General features: G+C 39.0%; 2 protein-coding genes across 15 annotated transcripts in view; one reads left to right on the top strand and one right to left on the bottom strand.

Annotated features, from left to right (window-relative positions):
- The window catches only part of LOC119488123 (R3H domain-containing protein 2), a 65,840-nt gene extending 57,613 nt beyond the window's left edge, over positions 1–8,227 (bottom strand). For all 14 annotated transcript variants that reach the window (XM_037769444.1, XM_037769529.1, XM_037769494.1 and 11 more), the window contains exons 1-2: positions 7,901–8,227; positions 7,540–7,590 (exon numbers count right to left, since the gene is read on the bottom strand). The gene's annotated coding sequence lies outside the window, so the exon portion shown is untranslated. The remainder of the gene's footprint in view (positions 1–7,539; positions 7,591–7,900) is intronic.
- Positions 8,228–10,606: 2,379 nt separating this feature from the next.
- On the top strand, positions 10,607–15,100 carry LOC119498262 (inhibin beta B chain). The gene is made up of 2 exons (XM_037786953.1): positions 10,607–11,296; positions 11,813–15,100. Exons 1-2 carry the CDS (start codon positions 10,960–10,962, stop codon positions 12,601–12,603), a joined length of 1,128 nt encoding a protein of 375 aa, XP_037642881.1. The 5' UTR covers positions 10,607–10,959; the 3' UTR covers positions 12,604–15,100.
- The last annotated feature ends 5,960 nt before the right edge of the window (positions 15,101–21,060 follow it).

Raw genomic sequence — 21,060 nt, 5'->3', positions numbered from 1 at the left:
ACTTGGATAAGTCCGTACGTCACTTGATACAACAGCAAGATGCTGAGAGGTTACAGTAAATACATTTATTCTTTCACAACTCCTATTGACGGTTTGGTACTCTTTTTTGCAAAAAAAGGACACAAATCTACATCCACAGGTAGGCAGAGGATACAGTCCAGGCGCACTCTAGTCACCATTCATCAATCTCCATTTCATGGGAATACATGAAGTCGTTATCTGTAGCCTGTGTCTGGAAAAACTGAATGAGCTCAAAGTACTGACAGCTGCTGGTGAAACAGAGCACTGCTGCAATGTCCAAAAAATAAATAATAAAAGAAACGGGGGTTTTGAAGGAAACATGGTGGGGGAAAATAATGAAACCACCTCATTAGCTCGGAAAAAACTTAATCCCACAAGACAACATATTTGCATCTTCTCCCTGCAGCCCCCTCACTGCAAACGGCAGCTCAAAGACGCAGTGGAAAAGAGGCAGTCAAAAGTTCAGCATCAAAGGAAGCGTAAGCAGGGAACTCTAGGTAAGGTAGCATAAGTCTAGGGATGTCTTTCCCATAGATGGTTGAGTTCTTGAGTTGACAACATGTAACCAGGCTTTATTGGGCACCGGAGGGCAAAATTTGAACCCAGTGTGGCAAAGTTAGACGTTGTTCCAGCTTTGAATTACATTTAAGTAGCAGTGACCAAGCTAGTCTTTTACTGTTAAATCAGTAGTTGTGAATATTTTGGCTATAACTGTAACCAGGATGACTACTAAACCATCTCAACACTCCACAGTATGATAACGAAGAAAATCTTTGGTGTGCAAGGTAACCAGACCAACAGTTATACTTAGGGATGAACTGGTGCACAAGTCCAAAACACATCAGAAGAGCACAAACTGCAGCAAAACAGTTATTTTCTAGGTGCTCCTCAGCACAGGTGGACATGCCGAAACAGAACACGGCACTGTTCCCTTTTCCAGCATTGATGTTGGTTGATGCTTCAGAAATGCTGAATTTTTTCCCAAACTCAAGGCTACTCTTGTACATCAACTTTTTCACTTTCGGTGCAGAATAAAGCTTTCCAGCAACCAACCAACGCAAAGCTTTTACTGTGAAGCAGCTACTAGTGATGCTAATTTTGAATTTTTTTTCTGACTGATAGCCGACCCCCTACCTTTGTTAACCGATCATTAACCGTTAACCGACAAAATGAATGCTTGCACGCATGAGTGCTGTGGTTGTAGTGTCTAACAAGCCGCACAGCTGCAACGATAAGCTGATGCACAAACAGGTTAAATCCATCATTTACCAACTGAGTTCCCAGTTCACCCGAAGTTGTCAGTAATGCTATAGCCGTGAACGCAGCAGTGAAATGTGTGTGCAGTTTATTTGTTGGTAAATAAATGTTACAACTCCTCAAGACCCAAGCCAAGATCCTGTGTCTTGCCTGCCAGCCACCTGCTGATTTAAGTGAAGGGGGTTAGCCCCAAAGCCAGCAACAACAACGGCTGAGACTCACTTAAGATGGGCTGTTAAGGTAGACCAGTTATTCTCCTTGAAGTGACAAACCGCTCATCTGAGTTTTTTATTTAACTTTTTAATATTTCTTTTAACTGGTTAATTGACAGCATTAATCGGTCAAAATTCTTAATGTTGGTTAACGGTTAAGCGGTTGATTATTAACATCCCTAGCAGCTACAGCTTCCTGTAGCCTTAGTCAATGCCGTTAGTAACTACAAGCTCTTCTGTCCATATTAAAATATAGACAATTTAAAAAAAATGTTTGTAGCACATCACTTTTAAATATAAAAGGAGCAGTAAAAGAATAAGGAGCCACCATGAGCTGAAGATTAGAAGGGAGAAGTACACTCACACTGCGTGCTGCAGTTTAGGCGAACATCAAAATTATAGAAATAGAACAGGAGTTGAACCTTATCATATTCATTGTTTTAAATCCATTATCTGTGACAGCACATCTCTGGTATGAATGCCTGGTAGATGCATAAGCCTGTTTAAAAAAGTAAAGACGTGCACATGGTGCAAATACTTTAAGCTTTCAGCTCTTGCAGTTTCACTAAAATCTTGTTTTCTCACAATCCTGTTTCCGGGTGCTGGGACCTAATACTAATACTGGATAATTGAGCATGTCAATCTTCCCATCTTTATTTGCAAGGGCACTACACTGCTCTAAAGCACTACAATTTGAGGCAGAAACAGGCCTACATCCCAATAAATGCACCTTAGTAACGCGTTAACGCAAATTTGTTTTAACGCCACTAACCACTTTAACGCGCTAACGCAATTTGCAATTTTTAGATTGTAGCAGGCTCAGTTTTAAAGCTAGAGTGAAGATACTGGCATCATATGAAACTAAAAACATAAGAAATCCATTGGTACCAACTATCTAGCTTGTCGAGAAGGAGGTTAGGTAACGCTCCAAACATACGCTAAATTTTGGAGAAGAAAAATGGCCATTTTCAAAGGGGTCCATGAACCTCTGACCTCAAGATATGTGAATGAAAATGGATGCTATGGGTACCCACGAATCTCCCCTTCACAGTAAGGCCCACTTTATGATAATCAATTGAAGTTTGGGGCAAGCATTGTCAAGTCAGCACACTGACAGCTGTTGCCTGTTGGGTTTGAGTTTGCTATGTTATGATTTGAGCATATTTTCATGATTTTAGCATGTTTCTGGACAATATTTGTCATTGTTTTGTGTTGTTAATTGATTTCCAATAATAAATATATACATTTGCATAAAGCAAGCATATTTGTCCACTCCCATGTTGATAAGAGTATTAAATACATGACAAATCTCCCTATAAGGTACATTTTGAACAGATACAAAATGTGCGATTAATTTAGGCTTAATCGTGATTAACTATGGGCAATCGCGATTAAATACGTTAATCACTTGACAGCCCTGTACAGTGTATATCACTTTAAATTGTATACATTTAGCATAGCCTAGGAGCAGCATTGTGGCTCAGTGGTTAGCACAGTCACCTTACAGCAAGAAGGTCTTTGGTTCAAATTGACAGTCAAGATTTGTGGATCCTGCAAGACATAAGAGTTCTGTACAGAAAATGGATGGATGGACGTTTAGCACACAACTGACCTTCTATCTTACCTAGCCAAGTTAAGACGAGAAACCAACCAATGACTGCAATCCTAGCATGGCCCTGGAAAAAGGTTTGTCTCAGGTTGGCCTCATGACTGGGATAAAGGGGATGGTATGCACTAGGGATGGAATGGTTCAGGTAAAAAATCCGAACCGTTTGGTTAGAGTTAGGCTCCTGTTTATTGTCACACTAGAAATCAAGGCCTATGGAAGGAGGCTGGGACACGGGCGGACATGGGTCTTGAGGTATGGGGTATAACATATGCGCAGTGTAACTGAAGCTGCGGTCGTGCGTTGCTATTGGCTCAATTTTGGCGAGGGCAGACCAGCTTTACTGCGCATGTGTTGTAGATATGACGCGTTGATGAAGCGTGACCCAGCTTCCTTCTCAGATGGGTCAGATGAAGTGCAGAGTGCGGCTGTCAGTCAGTTAAGGAAATGGCGAGTGGACAAGATAAAGTACAGGATCCACCAGTATCGTTTCGCTCTGCTGTATGGGAGCATTACGATACGATACGATACAACTTTATTGTCAGTTTGCACTGAAATTCATTTTCCATCCATAGGCAGCCTAGTTACGGATTTAGTGTTACCTATGAAAATGATGGGAAAAAAGTGGTGGATAAAACGGCGACTGTGTAAGCACTCTGCAACACGTATGGTTTATGCTAGCGGCAATACTTCTAATATGATGAACCATTTATGGAGACATCACCCCGGTGTGTCTGTTGATAGCGCAAGGAGGAGAGAGTCGGGTAGGAAAGAGCAACTCCTTCTTCCCTCAGCATTTAAACAGCCTCTACAAGCAGACTCAGACAGGGTAAAAAACATAACTAAAGCATTGGGGAGGTTTATAGCTAAAGATATGCAGCCTTATGCAATCGTGGAGGACGCTGGATTTCAGTATATGATTAACGTAACGTTATTTGAGCCGCGCTATACACTTAAGCAACACAGTAATTCCAGCAGCATAATCCCTGTAATGTGTTTTATATTTATTAATCATTTTTAAATAACACAGTGGCACAGAAATCCAACCGTATTCCTTTCCAAATACTGCACTTTTTGAGTGGAAAAACTAATCTTTCAATTAAGAGCTGATAATCAGGGAATTGAGACATATGTTAAACTGTTCTTTTTTTTATTTTTAGTATAGTTCTGGTTGAGCTTATGCTTCAATTTATGTTGATGGCCTTAGTCTATAATTACATGATATTTATATGAAAATAACAAAGCTGCATTTGTTGTTTGCATTAATTACTGTTGAAGAGCTATTCTTTCAATTAAGATTTGACAATGAAGAAGTGTTTATGTTCCTTATGTAAGCCATACTTGTGTTAAGGCAAACATTTGTTAATTTATTTTTGCCAAATAAATGAAAAGCATGTTGAAATCAGAACATGACCTCCTCGCTGTAACATAAATGTACCGAACCAAACCAAAAACCGCAACCATAAAACCGTAATATGAACCAAACCGTGAATTTTGTGAACCGTTCCACCCCCACTATGCACTAATGCCACCTATTGCTTCAAACCAAGTCCAGCAGCTTCTTCTGCATTTGGGCAGTCAGGTAGCCTCTTTCAAAGGACAGTAAGAGAAGACAGCGAAGGGCTTAGAAAGCAGGAAGGAGAAAGGGGAGGAGTGGAGCAAGGATCAGTTGCCAAAGATACCACAGATAAACCATTCGTGAACACAATCACAAGATGTTGCAGTCTCTACACGCAGCGTATAACTGAGGTAGAGTTTGAAGGAAACACTAGGAACATGGTTATTATTTACACAGCAGACAAACAAAAAGACCAAAACAGGACTTCACTAAATATGATGTTTGGACATAACCAGTTTCTTACTAATTTATGTTTTAGAATGAGTTGAACGAGGCTTATTTTGACCCAAAACAATAAAGCAACTCTTGCATTATGTCAATAGATATTAATTCTAAAAGTGTTAGTTGATTTATTAACAAAACCGACACTTTCTCAACCCCTGCTTGGATCCTATAATCCAATGGTGAACTTTAACATGTGACAAATTTTCTGTTATCTTTCCCTTTTAACTATAATGCGAAAACCCTCCAGCTTTGCAGCAATTACACTTAAGTCAGTCAGGCAGCTATACCCAGTCTGAGGCCAGGCTTACGGCCATGCAACCAGTCGCCTCCCTTCTGCCCTGATCAATAATTTACATCAAAGCAAGCAATGAAGGAAAGATATGGAAACAGGATTGAGAAACAGTGACAAAGGAAGACATCAAGAGAAAAGGGAGCTCAGAAAACAAAGAGAACAGGAAAAGAAGAGATAACAAATAAAGATGGAGAGAGACAGAGAAACAGAAACAGGAGTGGTTAAGAGAAGAGAGATGGGAGCAGCAGCAACAGCACCACGCTTGGTGCTCTGGCAGAGATCTATAAATAGCTCTTCAAATCTCTCTAGAAAAAGCCACTCTTCTGCTTATGCTGCTGCAAACAGAGATTCAGAGACAGAAGAAGATATGGATATCTCGCCGACAAATAAAAAAACGGATCATGTTTTATCGGATAATAGCTGCCCATTTCAATTACATCCCCATGTAAAATACAGTATTAAAATCGCTTTTGCATCGACCATCTTGGCTTGTATAAATATTTGATTGTAGGAAGTGAATACAGTAAAAGCAAGTCGGTTACATCCGACACATAAACTCACATGTTCTACTGGTGTATGAATAAAGTATTGTTTATAGTCATGTATGCTGCAAACCAAAAAAAATGAAAAAGCACACTCATGAAATCTCTTCATCAATTCATACACTCAACACAAAAGATTATTTTCAACAATTGATGCCTCACAATGTGATAAATAGTAACACAAAGATTTGCAAGTTGCAGGGAAGGGGAAACATGTTGACATGGAGGCGGGATACGCCATCTTTCTCATTGCTGGCCTTAGCAACAGCAGACTGTTGATTCAATGACTCACCTCCATCAGATCTTACTATGGATAAGCCTTTTCTCAATGATATTACCCTTACACCAACAATTTGACATTGCTCAGGAAGGGTACCTCCTTAACCTTAGTCCTTAATCTCACTCAGATCAGTCTACAAAGGAACCGACAAATTGTGACATTTTCAAGACAATCTCAACATCAAATGTGAGTATATTGGCAGCCCTTGCCTGCCACTTGCCACTTCACTCACTGCATCACATGACAGGCCAATTGTAATGAATATTTATGTTTTTCAGACACACATGCTGTTTTCCCAGAGCAGATGTTTGAATCACAGCTCTGACAGTCTGTGCTGTGATCCCACCTAGTTTGACACAACAGTCTTGCCATCTATTTACAGCTTGAGTATCAAAATGTGGATCTAAAGCCAAGACATAAAGACCAATGGCCATTTGTCATGGTTTTCTCATCAACCCTCACTTCTTATTTGCAAATGTGTGTTTTACAAACTATGGATTAGAACTCAAAATGAATGACAGGCTTGTTTCTGTGTTATCTCAATAAGTCAAAGGAGAATTATGGCTCACTGAGCCAAGGCCTTAGACAATAAATATTGCCTTATAGTTTGGAGGATGGATAAGAAAGTTTAAGAACACAATGTAAACTACAATGCAATAGTGCAATAAACACAGCCCAGTAGTGTAGTGTGCACAGTAGTTGTTTGTTTTCTAATGCTTTCTAAATCAGCTCAACATTCAATAATTAATATAAACTATGGGTTTACATCTACACCTTGTTTGCTGTCGTTTCTGACCATCAATGGACACAAACATATACACACCATGGGGGTGTAATGGCAATAGACAACATTGTTGTCACCAGCTAAGGTGGGCTTCTTTAAGCGTGACTGCAGCAAACAGCTACAAACAATTTTCCAATCATTTCATTCTAATTCAACCAGATAAATTAGCCAATCACTTCATTCACACAGTTTCAGTAAGGTCTCACCAGCTAAGATTAGAAGGATAAATGTGAACATGGCCATCTCGTGTCAGGCCAGTAGTGCAGTCTGTACAGTAGTAGTTTATTTCTAATGCTTCCTAAAATCAGCTCAACATCGGGTTTCATCACATCTACACCTTGTTTGCTGTCGTTTCTGACCATCAATGGACACAAACATACACACACCATGGGGGTGTACTGGCTTAAATAACACATTGTTGTCACCAGCTAAGGTGGGCTTCTTTAAGCGTGACTGCAACACAAACAATTCCCAATCATTTCCTTCTAATTCAACCAGATAATGAGCTAATCACTTCATTCACACAGTTTCAGTATCGTCTCTCCCTACTAAGATTAGAAGGATAAAATGTGAACATGGCCATCTCGTGTCAGGCATGGAGAAACGCGGACTTTAAAGATGGTGCTTTAAACGCCACTGTTATGTATCTTGACTTAGAAATCATGGATCATCGATTAAAGTGATCATAAAGGTTCAGCTCACCGTTGTGTGTGTCTTGAGTCCGTGTGAAGAGGAATCCTTCAGGTTGTGTGTCTGTAGAGAACAGATGGCAGTATATGGTGAGAGCCAGTTGACTGAAAATCAACGCTAACAATAGCTAGCTCACGGCATTAGCTTAGCTTAGCTCCGGTGAGTATAATTAGCCACCTACAGCACCTAGCCACCTAGCTAATGTTAGCTCGCTAGCTAATGTACGTTAGCAACGCTACGTTAACAACGTTTATATTACAACACAGTAACATATATGTTTACAGTAATGCGAGCCTTGTTATGAACCTGCACTAGCACTGTCAGCTCTCTAACTAGGAGGTGCTAGCTGCGGTTAGCCAACAGAATGACTTACCGATGCTAGTATGTGATGTAGCTGCAGCTAGCTGCTAGCTGTTAGCTTCAGTTGGTTCACTGAGAGCCGGACTGTCAAAACAGCGCCGCGTGAGGGGACAGCGGCATGGGGACGTTAACTGTATAGATATAGATAGATAGATAGCACTAGCTCAGAGGAGCAGGGCAGTTGAATTCCTTACAGCGAGAATACAGCGAAATTACAACTACAAAACGCCCAAAGAATAAAAGGAGAACAAATTAAAGAAAAAAGAAACAAAACGCTATTCCCCCTTCTTCTTCTCGGCTCCGGCTTGTGTGTGTGTGTGTGTGTGTTAGCGTCACTTTTCTCCCCTCAACCGACAGTTTACGTCAGCGGCGTACTGCACATTCACTATTCACATTCACAGAGAGACGTTCAGACGATCCAGCAAAGTTGTGTTTACCTATTCTCTAACGTTTATAGTTGTTTACCTATTCTCTAATGTTACTCTGGACTCTAAATATATAAACTGTCAATATATAGGGCTATATATACATATACATATGTATATATAGCTCTATATATTGACTGTGCAAAAATGTCACCTGAATATATATTAATATATATATATATATATATATATATATTAATATTATATATATATTAATGTATTTATATATATTAATATTATATATATAGCCCTATATATTGACAGTGCAAAAATGTCACCTTAATATATATAAATATATATATATATATATATATATTGACAGTGCAAAAATGTCACCTTAATATATATATATATATATTAATATTATATATATTAATATATTTATACATATATTAATATTATATATAGCCCTATATATTGACAGTGCAGAGATGTCACCTTAATATATATATATAAACATATATATATATATAAACTGTCAATATATAGGGCTATATGTGTATATATATATATATGTATACATCTACATATACAGTATATAGCTCTATCTTTGACAGTGCAAAAATGTCACCTTAATATATATATATATATAAACTGTCAATATATAGGGCTATCTGTGTAAATATATATATGTATATGTATACATATACATATATATAGCTCTATATATTGACAGTGCAAAAATGTCACCTTAATATATATATATTAATATATATATATTTATATATTTATATATTAATATTATATATATTTTATATATATAGCACTATATATTGACAGTGCAAAAATGTCACCTTAATATATATTTATATATATTAAGGTGACATTTTTGTCTCCAGTTATGACAATACTCCTCATTGATTGGAATGAAGGTTTATTGGCATTATGAATGTTAATCCACTGCAGCATTTTATGAAGGCACATTTTTTTCTACAAAATATCTCACCAGGTCTAATGAATATAGAATATCAAAAATACAACCTTATTTTCAACCTTAGGTGGCTGTTGAGTGAAATGCATTTTTCTATACCTTTAATTTGTACACTTGTATTTTACACATTATCCAAAGGCACCAATACAAGTTTGTTGTAGTTCTAAAAGTTCCCCACATGTCGGCAGGCAAGTACTTCTCTGCCACAGTAAGACCTTGTCTGCTCAACCTCATATTCAACCCTAAGGCAAACATACAACCTACAGTATATGCACTATAAATAACCTACAACTGGTATAACTTCTATATTTTAATGGTACACTTTCAGGACAAGATCTGCGAAAATTTGATTGTCAATGCAGCTTGTCTTATATGTGTCCATTTCCGAAGGCATAGCTTGCTTTTAATTGATTTCGAAAGGAATTATTTGTTCCTAGGGTGCATAGCTGTAGAGGGCTTTTTACCCAAGTTTGTGAAATGGTAGTCTATAACGTATTGCATTGTTGAACATATTTCATATGTTCTCATTTTACATATATTGTGTTTATATTGTAGCATTATGTACATCATTTTCATGTTACATACTCATTTATTTATATTTCCTTACATTTCTTTATGTTTATATAAGAGCAACTGTAAGGCTCCAATTCGTATTGGAATTCGTATCATTTGTATGTCAGTCTGTGTGCTGTAAACCTTTAGCATGCTGTATATCAAGGGCAACCATGTCATTTCAGCAAACTCACAGTGGTAAAAGCCTACATTAAAGCCCATCAAAGGCTGTGCAACTTGGGTGAACTGGTCTATTTTGGATACTATTTTACGCACAAACCGTGAGAACCTGAACAGACAAGACTTGTACGGGCAACTGCAGAGGGAGACATTGGCCCTCTTCTTCTTCTTCTCTCTCACACACACACACACACACACACAGGAGGCATCGTTTTACAATAGTCTATAATATATTATGCCACCTTGAAGGGAACATGACGGAACGTGTTTCAAATACCAGTCTCCCGCCTCGCAGCCTCCAGCACTTTTGCACGTTTTGGAGCTACAATAGTTTGGTGTCTCTTGTGTGGCTCCTGTATATTCTGTAACTGGGTTAAAGGGCATTGCATTTCAACTTTGATCAGCAGTGGTGGCATGCTGCCTATCCTGCTCAGAAACTACTTGTTGCGATCAGTTTAGATGACGACATTATTATACCCGGTTTATCCTGAAATATATCAAAGACGTCTTTGTTAATGCAAAGCAACGAGCAAGGTTCTGTAGGCGCGTCACTGTCATACGGTTTAATGATTACGTGCGCAACTATAGTCATCTCTTCTCTGTGTATGTAATCGTGTGGTGCGTGTTTTGTACGTGTTGTGTTGTGTTGTGTGAGTGTGTTATGTTGTGTGTGAGAGCAGTACGCACTGATGCTCTGCCAGTAATTTCCTCGTTTGCCCCGATGCGCTCATTGGTGCATCCCTCCAACGTGTCACCACTTTTGGTGGATTACCCCAGATATCTTCACCATCGGGAGCGTGAAAACACCATTCCTTTCTCTCAACTCTTGTCTTCACGTTGTCCAGCTGTCAACAGTACAGGACCTCTGACAACACTTGGGGAAACTTGTTCCTTCCAAAGAACAACTCGTGAAAAGAAGGATTTGAAGAGTTTTTATTTGTTGCTTTAGCACAAAAGTGCATTTATTTTACTTCAGAGTCGAAGATGAAGCCGTCTTTTTTATTTCTGTTTATGGCCCCCGTGGTGTTTCAGGGTCTCTGGGTCAGTGGCTCTCCGGGCTGCGCGTCCTGTGGCTTGCCGCCGATGGAGAAAGACGCAGAGGAAAGGCTGATGATAGAAATCGTCAAGCGGCAACTTTTGGACAAGCTGCACCTGAAGGAGAGACCAAACATCACTCACACGGTTCCTCGGGCGGCTCTCCTCACTGCGCTGCGCAAACTCCACTCAGGGAGCGTCAGACAGGATGGCACACTTGAACTAGAAAACAGCATACCTACTACCAAAGATCAAGGCTATGAAATAGTGAGCTTTGCAGATCTAAGTAAGTTTGGTATTCACATTTTTACACTGTAAAGCTGTTTTTGTTCCCTGTATGGCACCTTAAACAGTGCATGATGTGAGCTTTATGCACAGTCAGTGCGTAAAATGGACAGAAATTAGGTCAGGGACTCAGTGTACCTTGTTAACTACTTTAGGTTGCTGTACTGTTCCATAGAATGTACAACTTAGGTTTACAGTATCTCTCATCACCTTTTAGATTTAATCATAAGTACATCTCTGCAGGGCTTGTTTTATTATCCTTTTGATTTTTTTCTTTTAACTTGTACTTTTATATTCTTTTATTCGTTTTTATGTTATGCACTTTGTGCTATTTTATCTTGCTTTTATATATGTAAAACACTTTGAATTGCCTTTGTGTATGAAATGTGCTGTATTAATAAACTTGCCTTGTTCTGAACTTATATTGAAATGATTCCCCAGTGTGCTTGTGTGACAAAGGTGACTCCAAATTTCCCAAATATTAACTGTCTGTGTTGTTCTTGTCATTGCTCCATAGATGATGAAACAGAGGGTGGTGATGCAACCAGCCTCGGTCTTACCTTCCAGTTCCTGCAGGAACGTGGCCAAAGCATCCAGGTGCTCCAGTCTTCTCTGTGGATCTACGCCCGCTCCTCTGAGGACCCTCACCGAGACTCCCGCCTCTCAGCCCGGGTTTTCCTCTCTACAGAAGGCGGGGTGTCCGGCTCCTCCAACCGCACCCTGGTGATGGAGAAGATGCTGGAGGTCCAGGAGAGTAACTGGCACACCTTCCCTATCACTCGCACCCTGCAGGCCTTCCTGGATGGAGGCCAGCGCCGGCTGCGGCTGGAGGTGAACTGCGATGAGGACGGGAAGAACCTTTGCTCCCTCGGAGCTGGCTCCTCTGACTCCCCCAACCAGCCCTTCCTGGTGGCACAGGTGCGTCTCCGTGACGACCGCTCCAAACACACGCTCAGGAAGCGCTCGTTGAGTTGCGGTGACAACGTGAGCGTGTGCTGCAAGAAAGACTTCTACATCAAATTCAAGGATATCCAGTGGCACGACTGGATCATTGCACCTGAGGGGTATCATATGAACTACTGCATGGGTCAGTGCCCACAGCATCTGGCTGGCTCTCCGGGCATAGCATCCTCTTTCCACGCCACTGTCTTCAGCCAGCTGAAAGTCAACGGCATCAACACAGCTGCATCTTCATGTTGTGTTCCCACTGAGCGCAGGCCACTCTCCATGGTGTACTTCAACTCCCAGCACAGCATTGTCAAAACGGACGTCCCTGATATGATAGTGGAGTCCTGTGGATGCACATAAAAGGACAGAGAATTGAAAGACATTGATTTGTTTTAACACTTTAAAGAGTTAAGTTTGTGTGTAGACAGACAGAAAGATAACACATGAACAGAGGAGATGAAAATGTGGGTATTTGTATGTCTAAATTGGGACAACCAACTCTAAATATGTTGTTACTTCTACTTAAAAAGTAGAATTAACACGTTTGCTTTGTCCCAAATTAGACACACAAATGTGTTGAAATAGACATTTAGCAGTTTGCACACAGAAACAATGACTATATTGTTAACATTGTTTCAAAATTAATATTACATGAGGGAAATAGTAGACAAAGATATTTTTTTGTATTCTATTTTACGAAATCACAGTTTGTCACTCATCATATTTTGTTAATTTAATTTTAAAGTCTTGAAATATGCAGTAAAGTAATGAGCTGATTGGAGAGAAAATGTTGAGTGCCTAGAGCCAACTGAGTGAATCTAAATGAGATTATACACTGAGTCTGAATACAGACGCATTTCTTTTTAATCCAAATGTCAGAGGCATTAATTAAAGAGAGGATAGAAACTAAGCAACCTTAACATATGGCAGACTACGTCATACGTCACACAAAACATACAAAGAGATTAATATAAAGCCTTCACTGTAGCATACATTTCAGATTTAAATGCAATCTATTTTCATTTTCGTCATATGTAGGTTATTTATTTGTATTTCACAATTGCTGCTGGGATTCAGTCCAAAGTAAAGTGTTTTTTGGATCTCCGGAAATTAGGAGCAGAGTTGACCGCTTTTTTATGTAATAGTCACTTTGTCCACATTCAATATATACTCGAAATACTTTAATTTACGGAGCAGATATATTTTTTTATGACTTTTCTGCACCTTTTCTTAGCCTAACTAAATAATGCCATTTTAAAGCAAGGCTTTTAAAACAATGAAAGATATCCTTGATTTAAAGTGTGCCTTCTTCTTCAACTCATGATGACAAAGTGCAACTATAAAGTCATCTTGGGCTAAATACCAAAGAGAACCAGTTGAGTATTATTGCTGACTAATGCAGTCTTTTTATGTCGACCTGTGACACAATGTTCATATGGAGTTTTATTGTATTCACTATATGACCTTTTCTTAAATTACACCCAGCAGTTTTGTGATTGACCTGAGAGGGTTTGAACAGGCACAATGTGCCCTGAGTTCAGTCTGAGCACAGCTGATGCTGCATGCAGCTTGAAATATGTTTGATCAGCATCTCGACTGTATTATTTACACAAGTCGGCTCATCAGTTGGGTAACTATGTCTCTAACAGCATATGAACTCAAGGTCGTTCCTCAGCGGCGTGAGCAAACATTTAGCTATTGCTTCAGTGTCAGGTTGTGTGAAGGTCTGTGAGGCAGGTGGGTCAATGAGCATGTGGTGTTGCACGTTGGCGTTTATATCTCTCAAAGTCTAAAGTTTTCTTGGATGATGTAAAATTAGAAGCTTTCCAAGCAATCTGATAATCATTTTTGGGGACATGGAAAAAAACATCTTCCTCGTATCCCAACTGCACAATTTATAGTCCTGGCTATAATTTATAAGTGAGTATGTGCTATGTTCATACCTGATAAATGATCAAGTGAACTATATTTAAAATGGCAGCATCCATACTAAAAAAATTAAAGTGTGATGGGCACACAACGCAACACATAACAGAAATGGAGGATTTACTCACAGATGAGGGAAAGATGGTGCAACAGCTCGCAAAACAAAGAAACATAGTAATAAATGATTGGAAAACTACTTTTTATGAGATTTTCAAATTTGAAATTGGCAAAGATTCAAACATCTGTGAGCACACGCCTCGTGTAATTTCATGTGAGGACGATTGTATGCAATACAATCTTGTATACCAACTAAAAAAGTATGACACTGCTAGTACCAAATATGTCTGTAGTATAGATTTGAGACCCATGCCTTGTCTATTTGTTTACACCATGCGGTGTAAAAGCCAAAGATACGTTCTGCTTTCTGAAAGATGTTTCATGGGTTTGTCTTTACTGTGTTGGTAAACTGTATTGTGCAGTTGTGTACCATATGATGTGTACCATCATAACTTATTAAGCACTTTATCACCCTACTGTATTTTTAGAGCTAATTTTGCTTGAAGGGTCAACTACTTCTAACTCAGGTGGGCACTACCTGGAACGTGTAGCTGATGTCGTAGGCCTAAAGAAAGCAAATGTCAATCATCTTATTTTCTAAAGCTCTAGTTGTGTTTGAATGCGCTGTATTGCATGTGTTTGCAGAGCACACAAATTTCTGTATACTGTAACTGGTGGAAATGGAGCCAGGATTTGAATTTTGTGTGAATTTAAAGTTGTAATTATTTTCTTTATTTTTATATCATACTATATTCTATGCATAACAAACTAATTTAAAATCAGTTAAATGCAAAAATGTGTGTCACAATGTGCTGAAATGATATGATTACATTTAAAGTATATTTTTAATACATAAATGAATATTTTAAATCAACGTGGTTATTTTCATTATATATTCTTATTATCATGATCTCTCCTCTTTAGTCACAATGACAACCAACTGCGCCTTAGAGCAGAAACAATAATGGTCAGTATAAACATTTATACAACACAAATACTCTCCTTAGTCTCTCAACAGTTGTGGCTATAAGATGTATTGGCTGGCTCTACCTTTCGGTTTAACAGTGAGCATACATTTAGATTTTAAAAAGATTTTAGAACCCCCCATGTTTCTTTTCCCCCAAGATGTATGAATATACATTGCAAGTGCATAAAGGATAAAACATGAGTCAGCAGTATTATTCATAAAGCATATTTCCAATTTTAGCCAACACAAGAAACACTTCACCTGCATTGGCACCGTCTGTAAGGCAAAGGGCATGTTTGCTCATACAAATAGTGGAAGTGGCTTTATGGACTGTCTGTGTTTGGTGTGTAAACAAATGTCACATTCATTGGCATGTTGTCATTTTCACATCACGCATTTGCATCTGGGATTGATCACGATCTAAAGCCGAGACAATAAGTAAATAATACATTTTTCTAAACAAACAATGTTTGATTTTGCAAGCTTATGAACTGTATAGAATGTGTGTCCTCCTACTTTTTTTTATTCTATTAATAGAACACAACCACACATCACATACATTATATGGTGATCCATGATTGACCTATAACGATTTATATGTGTTGAAGAGAATGAATACATAAACTCGAGCATATGAATAAAACCACTGTTCCATGTTTTTGAAACCATCTCACAGTGAATGTCCAAAAGATCAATAGCCAAAATGCCTGATTTGAACTTTCAAACCAGTACATCAAATCAAAATGTCCTTTCCTGCTAAAATTTGCCACCGCCTCTTCTACAGCCAACAGCAGTGCTGGTGTTACAACCTTCAAAATGGACTATAATCTGATCAGTTAGACTGTTTATACATATTCCTGTCCAAGTCACTGGCGGTCAAATCTATCATTGATAACTCAGCAGTGACATGCTTAAATACAGTATGTTCAGTACAATGTGGTTATTCCTCTTCCTGGATGCTGTCATAAATAACAATACTTAGAACAACAGGAAAACCACATAGACTCTGGGTTAGTTCTGTTGTTGTGAATCACTGGTACGTGGACTCAATCATGACATATCACCTATTTTCTTACCCTTAACTGTCCTCATCCGCACTCATGACCTGATTTTCGAAGAGGGCAACACCTCTGCCACAAAGACTGAAGGAGCCTGATGCAGGTGTTTTATCACCAATCAACGCAGACTATGTTAAATTATATCATTCAGAGTCAAGTGTTCAAAAAGCTTGAATGCCAATTCTACGAGACCAGGAGTGGAGATATTCATCCGTCAATGCACAGGGGATGAGATCAGAGAAGCGGAGGTTATATACTGTATAAGGGCTGGGTGTGTCCACTTCAAATCGTTTGTCTGAGACTGCTACCACACATGTAAGTTTGTTTGAAATTATTCTGCCATTTTTTTAGATGACTTATCACTATGTTTATGTCCTTAGAGTTATACATGCTACACATCCTATTTAATGTGTGTACCTGACTTCCGAACAGATTATGATAGATCATAATGGAGCGGTGTTTCCTTTGAGATAAATTCGAAACCAGTAATTAAGGCAAACAAAATTTAGAGGAGAAAGTGGTTGTATATTTTGTAATCTGGTATATTTACTAATGTTTTCTTTAGAATCCTGATGATGACTTAAAGTATTCCTTCTTTAAAAAGTGGATGCATTAATAATGTAAGCTAACCACCACATTCCTTGACTATAGGCAACAGTGGGCTAACTCATTACTAGAAATTGTCTTGATGGAGGAGTCCATGGCCCGAATGCACGGGGCCAGCTGTAAGACTCTCAGAGCGTGGAAGGCGGCTTACAATTTAGTTAAGATAAGACACAGCGTGATCGACATTCAATTTTTGCTTTATTTGTTTTTATTTGGATGTCTACGGGAAAAAGGGTGGTGGCCTGGAATGATATGTACATGTGTATGGTGGGAGGGGGACATATAAAAGGGTAAAATTAATGATATGTAACGTATCTTCTCTATACCTTTCTCAATAAAAAAATAATTGATCATAAGAAATTAATAATGTAAGCTAACTTATGATTATTTTGTTTATTATTCTTAGTAATTGTATGCATGGCAATTATTGATTTATGTTTGTTTATTGTACAAGGAAAAAATCAACCATTCCCCTCACTCAATAAATGGCTCTTGGATCTTTGTGTTTAAAGTGTACACCAGCTAGAAGCTCTAGGGTTCAGTAAATCTTACAGTGTGGAAATTCAACTGGAGCAATACCTCAACATCTGACAGTCTAAAGGAGCACGTATATGCAGACATGAAATGTAAACATAGGTGTCAGGTGTATCATGTTGAGACAATTAGTTTGATATCAGGCTGGAAATAATGTGAGGGGACACCTCATACATTACAGCTGTATCCCATCTACATTAGACCTCCATTCTACATCAAAACCCCCTCTTGTCTACTCTCAGCTGATTAAAGGATGAGTTTGAAAACAAAATGATTGTGTGTTGTGATAAGTTTTGTTAAGATGGTTGCAGCTGGGCAGAAACGCAAGTAACACACATAAAAATATATAGTGTGGGTTTGTTATCTTTTATTCAGCAATGTTAGCTCCACATCACTACGAGTATGCCCTTTTCACAGCAGCTATTTTGATTTTGATGTCATAGCAGGGTAAACTAGGGATGCACCGATACCGGATCAGATATCGGGCCGATACTGACTATAATAGCTGGATCGGATATCTATTCTATTCAATTCTATATTTATATACCATATACTGTACATTATATACTGAAATTTAAATGCATGTTTAAGTTTAGACCAATTTGTTGCTGCATTAAAAAGGTTTACACCTGAATTGTAATTCCTATTCGTTTTTGTGTACAATTTATTATTTTAATAATAAATAACAATTCACTAAATTTATATCTATGCATTTATTTGTTATATTTTGTTTTACAAAGTTAAGGAAGCAATGTTTAGGTCAAGCCTGATGTGCCTTACACATAAAAGAATGATCCCAGTTACCTCCGCACAGTGAGACATACAGCTTAATAATTAAAGGGACTGTTTGTAACTTTGTAAGCGTATAAATGTAGCGGGTCAGCACACATGCGCGCTCGCATATGCGCGTTCGCGTGTAGCCGCTGTACCCTCCTCCTCTGCCTGCTCGCCTTCACTCAGACAGCGCGCGCGTTCTCGATCAGCTCAGATATAGTTCTCTCCATTCATTAACTAGCCTACTGCTAGAAATTGAGACCTCTAAGTTTATTACAGTCCAGATATTGGGTACTCCCTTCTGGGGGGATGGTGAACTGTTCTAAAAATGTGAATTAGCATCATCTTCGCTTTTCTAATGGAAAAAGATGAGTTCCGAACAAAATAACGGTAATACTTGACTACATGCTACGTACAATCCTGAGTAGTTACGAAAGAACAGGTAAGGAACTAATCGTAAACTAACTGCTAATTCATGATTGCTTATCTGGCTCTTTAGTTGCTAAATGCACTGTGTTCACCAGCTAGTCGCTAACTTTGACTGTTTGACTGTTTGTAGTTCTTGAATAACTCTGAAAGAACTGTAGCCTATAGGAGTTAATAAGTTACTTGAGAATGCTCGATACTACGCACCCTCACTGTGTTCCAGTTCAGAGGTCACCTATAGATAAAGTGCCCAGCACACAGCAGATTTGGGGTTAGCGAGGGCTGCAACAGACACTTTTGTTGGGTGAATGAAGGACACATTTCTTAGCAGCAATTTGAGAGAGACGTTTTAATGGCAAGACCTGTTGTGATGTATTTGGATAGGAAATTTTGACCTCGAAGGAGGCGGCCCCGGAACTGGGACAGAACAAACCTATAAAAAGTCATTTTCTCACTTACAGCTGGTGGTTTCTAGTAATGCAGATAGTTTGAGTTTTATTTGCTTGTTTTTTTGTTGTTGTTTTTTTTTAGATATTCTTCCTGGGGTTCCTGTCACCACCCCAATACAATGGAAGTGTATGGAATTTTGTTTGTGGTGCTAAAAACGTGACTCAGAGTCTGTGCCGAGCTAACAGTGTTTACCTAGCCCGTTCTCATTCCCAGGGCATCAAATACCGATGCTTTGTTGCGGCCGTCGGCGTTAGATATCGCCACAAAAGGCATCCTTTAGTGCCAGTATGAGATGCACTGTACAAACGTAGTAGTTTTAAGCCCAACCATGTTGTTTTTTTCCTAAACCTAACTACGTGGTTTTGTTGCCTAATCCTAAAGTGACGCCAAGGCACGTGACAAAGCGGCAGTATGTGACGAGTTTGAATGAGAATGTGTTGGTTAACCTGAGGTCAAACCTGAGGGTGGCCGTTTCCGCAACAACAGTGTATCTCCAAGTGGGTTAGGACACCGTCATCAGCGGTAACCGCCGTATGAGTGCAGTGCAGAGTGGCGTCAATTAGCTTGGCAAAAAAACAACAACTGAGATGCTCTGATTACAACACACACAGAGGGAGAGCGACTTCATTCTCTGCTCAGGATGCTCACAACTCCACTATATTTTTACTTGTTTGCAGTTATATTAATGTTAATTAATGTTCTGAATGCTGTATATAACTCCTTTTTAAAAAAAGACTCAAAAAAAGCAAAACTCAAGATATCTTTCCAGAAACAATGTCAGGGATACTTTTCCCACACTCTGATGTAGTACAGTTTTAATCGTTCAAAGAAATAGTCCCACTGGTTTTCACTGGGAACTAGAAGCAGAAGCAAAAAGTAGTGAAAACCAGCTCCACAGTGATGCCTGTAGATTATTCAGAGAATGACACTGATGTTAACTTCTTAAATTATTATTTTAATGCTTTGGGTGACACATGAACATTTCCATTTACCTTCATGTATTTGGGTGGCGGAAGATGTTTCAGTGAGTGGTATGTTAAAACAAAAACTTGGGCAAATAAAACCAAGACTGTCTGCCTGGTTCCATACCCCCAAAGGTAAGTGGGTAAATATAGTTTTTGTGGTGAGGATGACGTGACTATTTAACTGATCTCTGCTCCCTGGGTCCTGCTGGTGCAATCTGTGTGACTGGTTGCAGGATAACAAATGTGCTTGTAAACATCTGGCAACTCCAAATGTCTAAGACTGAATGATGACATGTAAGCGAGTCACCGTATCTGGTAAAAAACGTGAATAAATAATAATAAATCTCAGAGCCCTGCTAACAAGGCCCATGAAGAAAAGAGGCCTTTTGTTTTTGTTACGAGAACAACTTGGGAAAAGGCTGCAGGTGTGGCTCTTAGAGGACAATTTGTGTTAACATTTGAGCAGGTGAGTACTCTTTGACACCAGGAAGTAAAAGTATTGGACCCGCTAATGGAAAACAGATAGCTGACCTACTCTGGGAAAAATAAAAGCCTACTGACTCACTGATATACTAACACACTGACCCACAGACCCACTGTTTTCTGTGTGCTGCTAAAACCCTAATCCGTCACTCCACTCGCAATCCCACAAATCCTCTGGGGAGGGTTAAGTTGTCAGTCAGACTCGTCCCCTGCTGTGTCATGGCAGGATAGCCTGGCAAGAAACTCCTCTTACACTCTCTCCTTTCCCTCCACCTGTCCTCAGGTAAACAGTTAAAAACAATATCATTTTGGGTGTTTACATTAGCGCACACACATGGCATATATGCCATATAGTAATCATGCTATGACACATGTCCAGGGATTTGTGCTATTAACATGTACAGCAAATAGAAAAAAAAAGTCCTGAAAAGTGAGCCTGGTTTTGATTCCAAAAGTACCGTAAGACTCGCTGTTGATGCGGTCACATTAAATCCCTAAGCAGAGGATAGATCAATTATTCAATTTAGTGATCTAAGATGTTGGCAAGCCAGCTCAGTGAACTGGTACAATG

This window comes from Sebastes umbrosus, chromosome 1 (assembly GCF_015220745.1).
Source record: "Sebastes umbrosus isolate fSebUmb1 chromosome 1, fSebUmb1.pri, whole genome shotgun sequence".
In the NCBI taxonomy this organism is placed as follows: domain Eukaryota; kingdom Metazoa; phylum Chordata; class Actinopteri; order Perciformes; family Sebastidae; genus Sebastes; species Sebastes umbrosus.
Note: the sequence above shows the minus strand (reverse complement) of the source record. Positions and strands in the feature narration are given on the sequence as shown.

Bases quoted from the DNA above. Each gene is read 5' to 3' on its own strand.
- LOC119498262 (XM_037786953.1), top strand. From the start codon at position 10,960: ATGAAGCCGTCTTTTTTATTTCTGTTTATGGCCCCCGTGGTGTTTCAG. The intron at 11,297-11,812 runs GTAAGTTTGGTA...ATTGCTCCATAG, and splicing joins AGTGAGCTTTGCAGATCTAA to ATGATGAAACAGAGGGTGGT.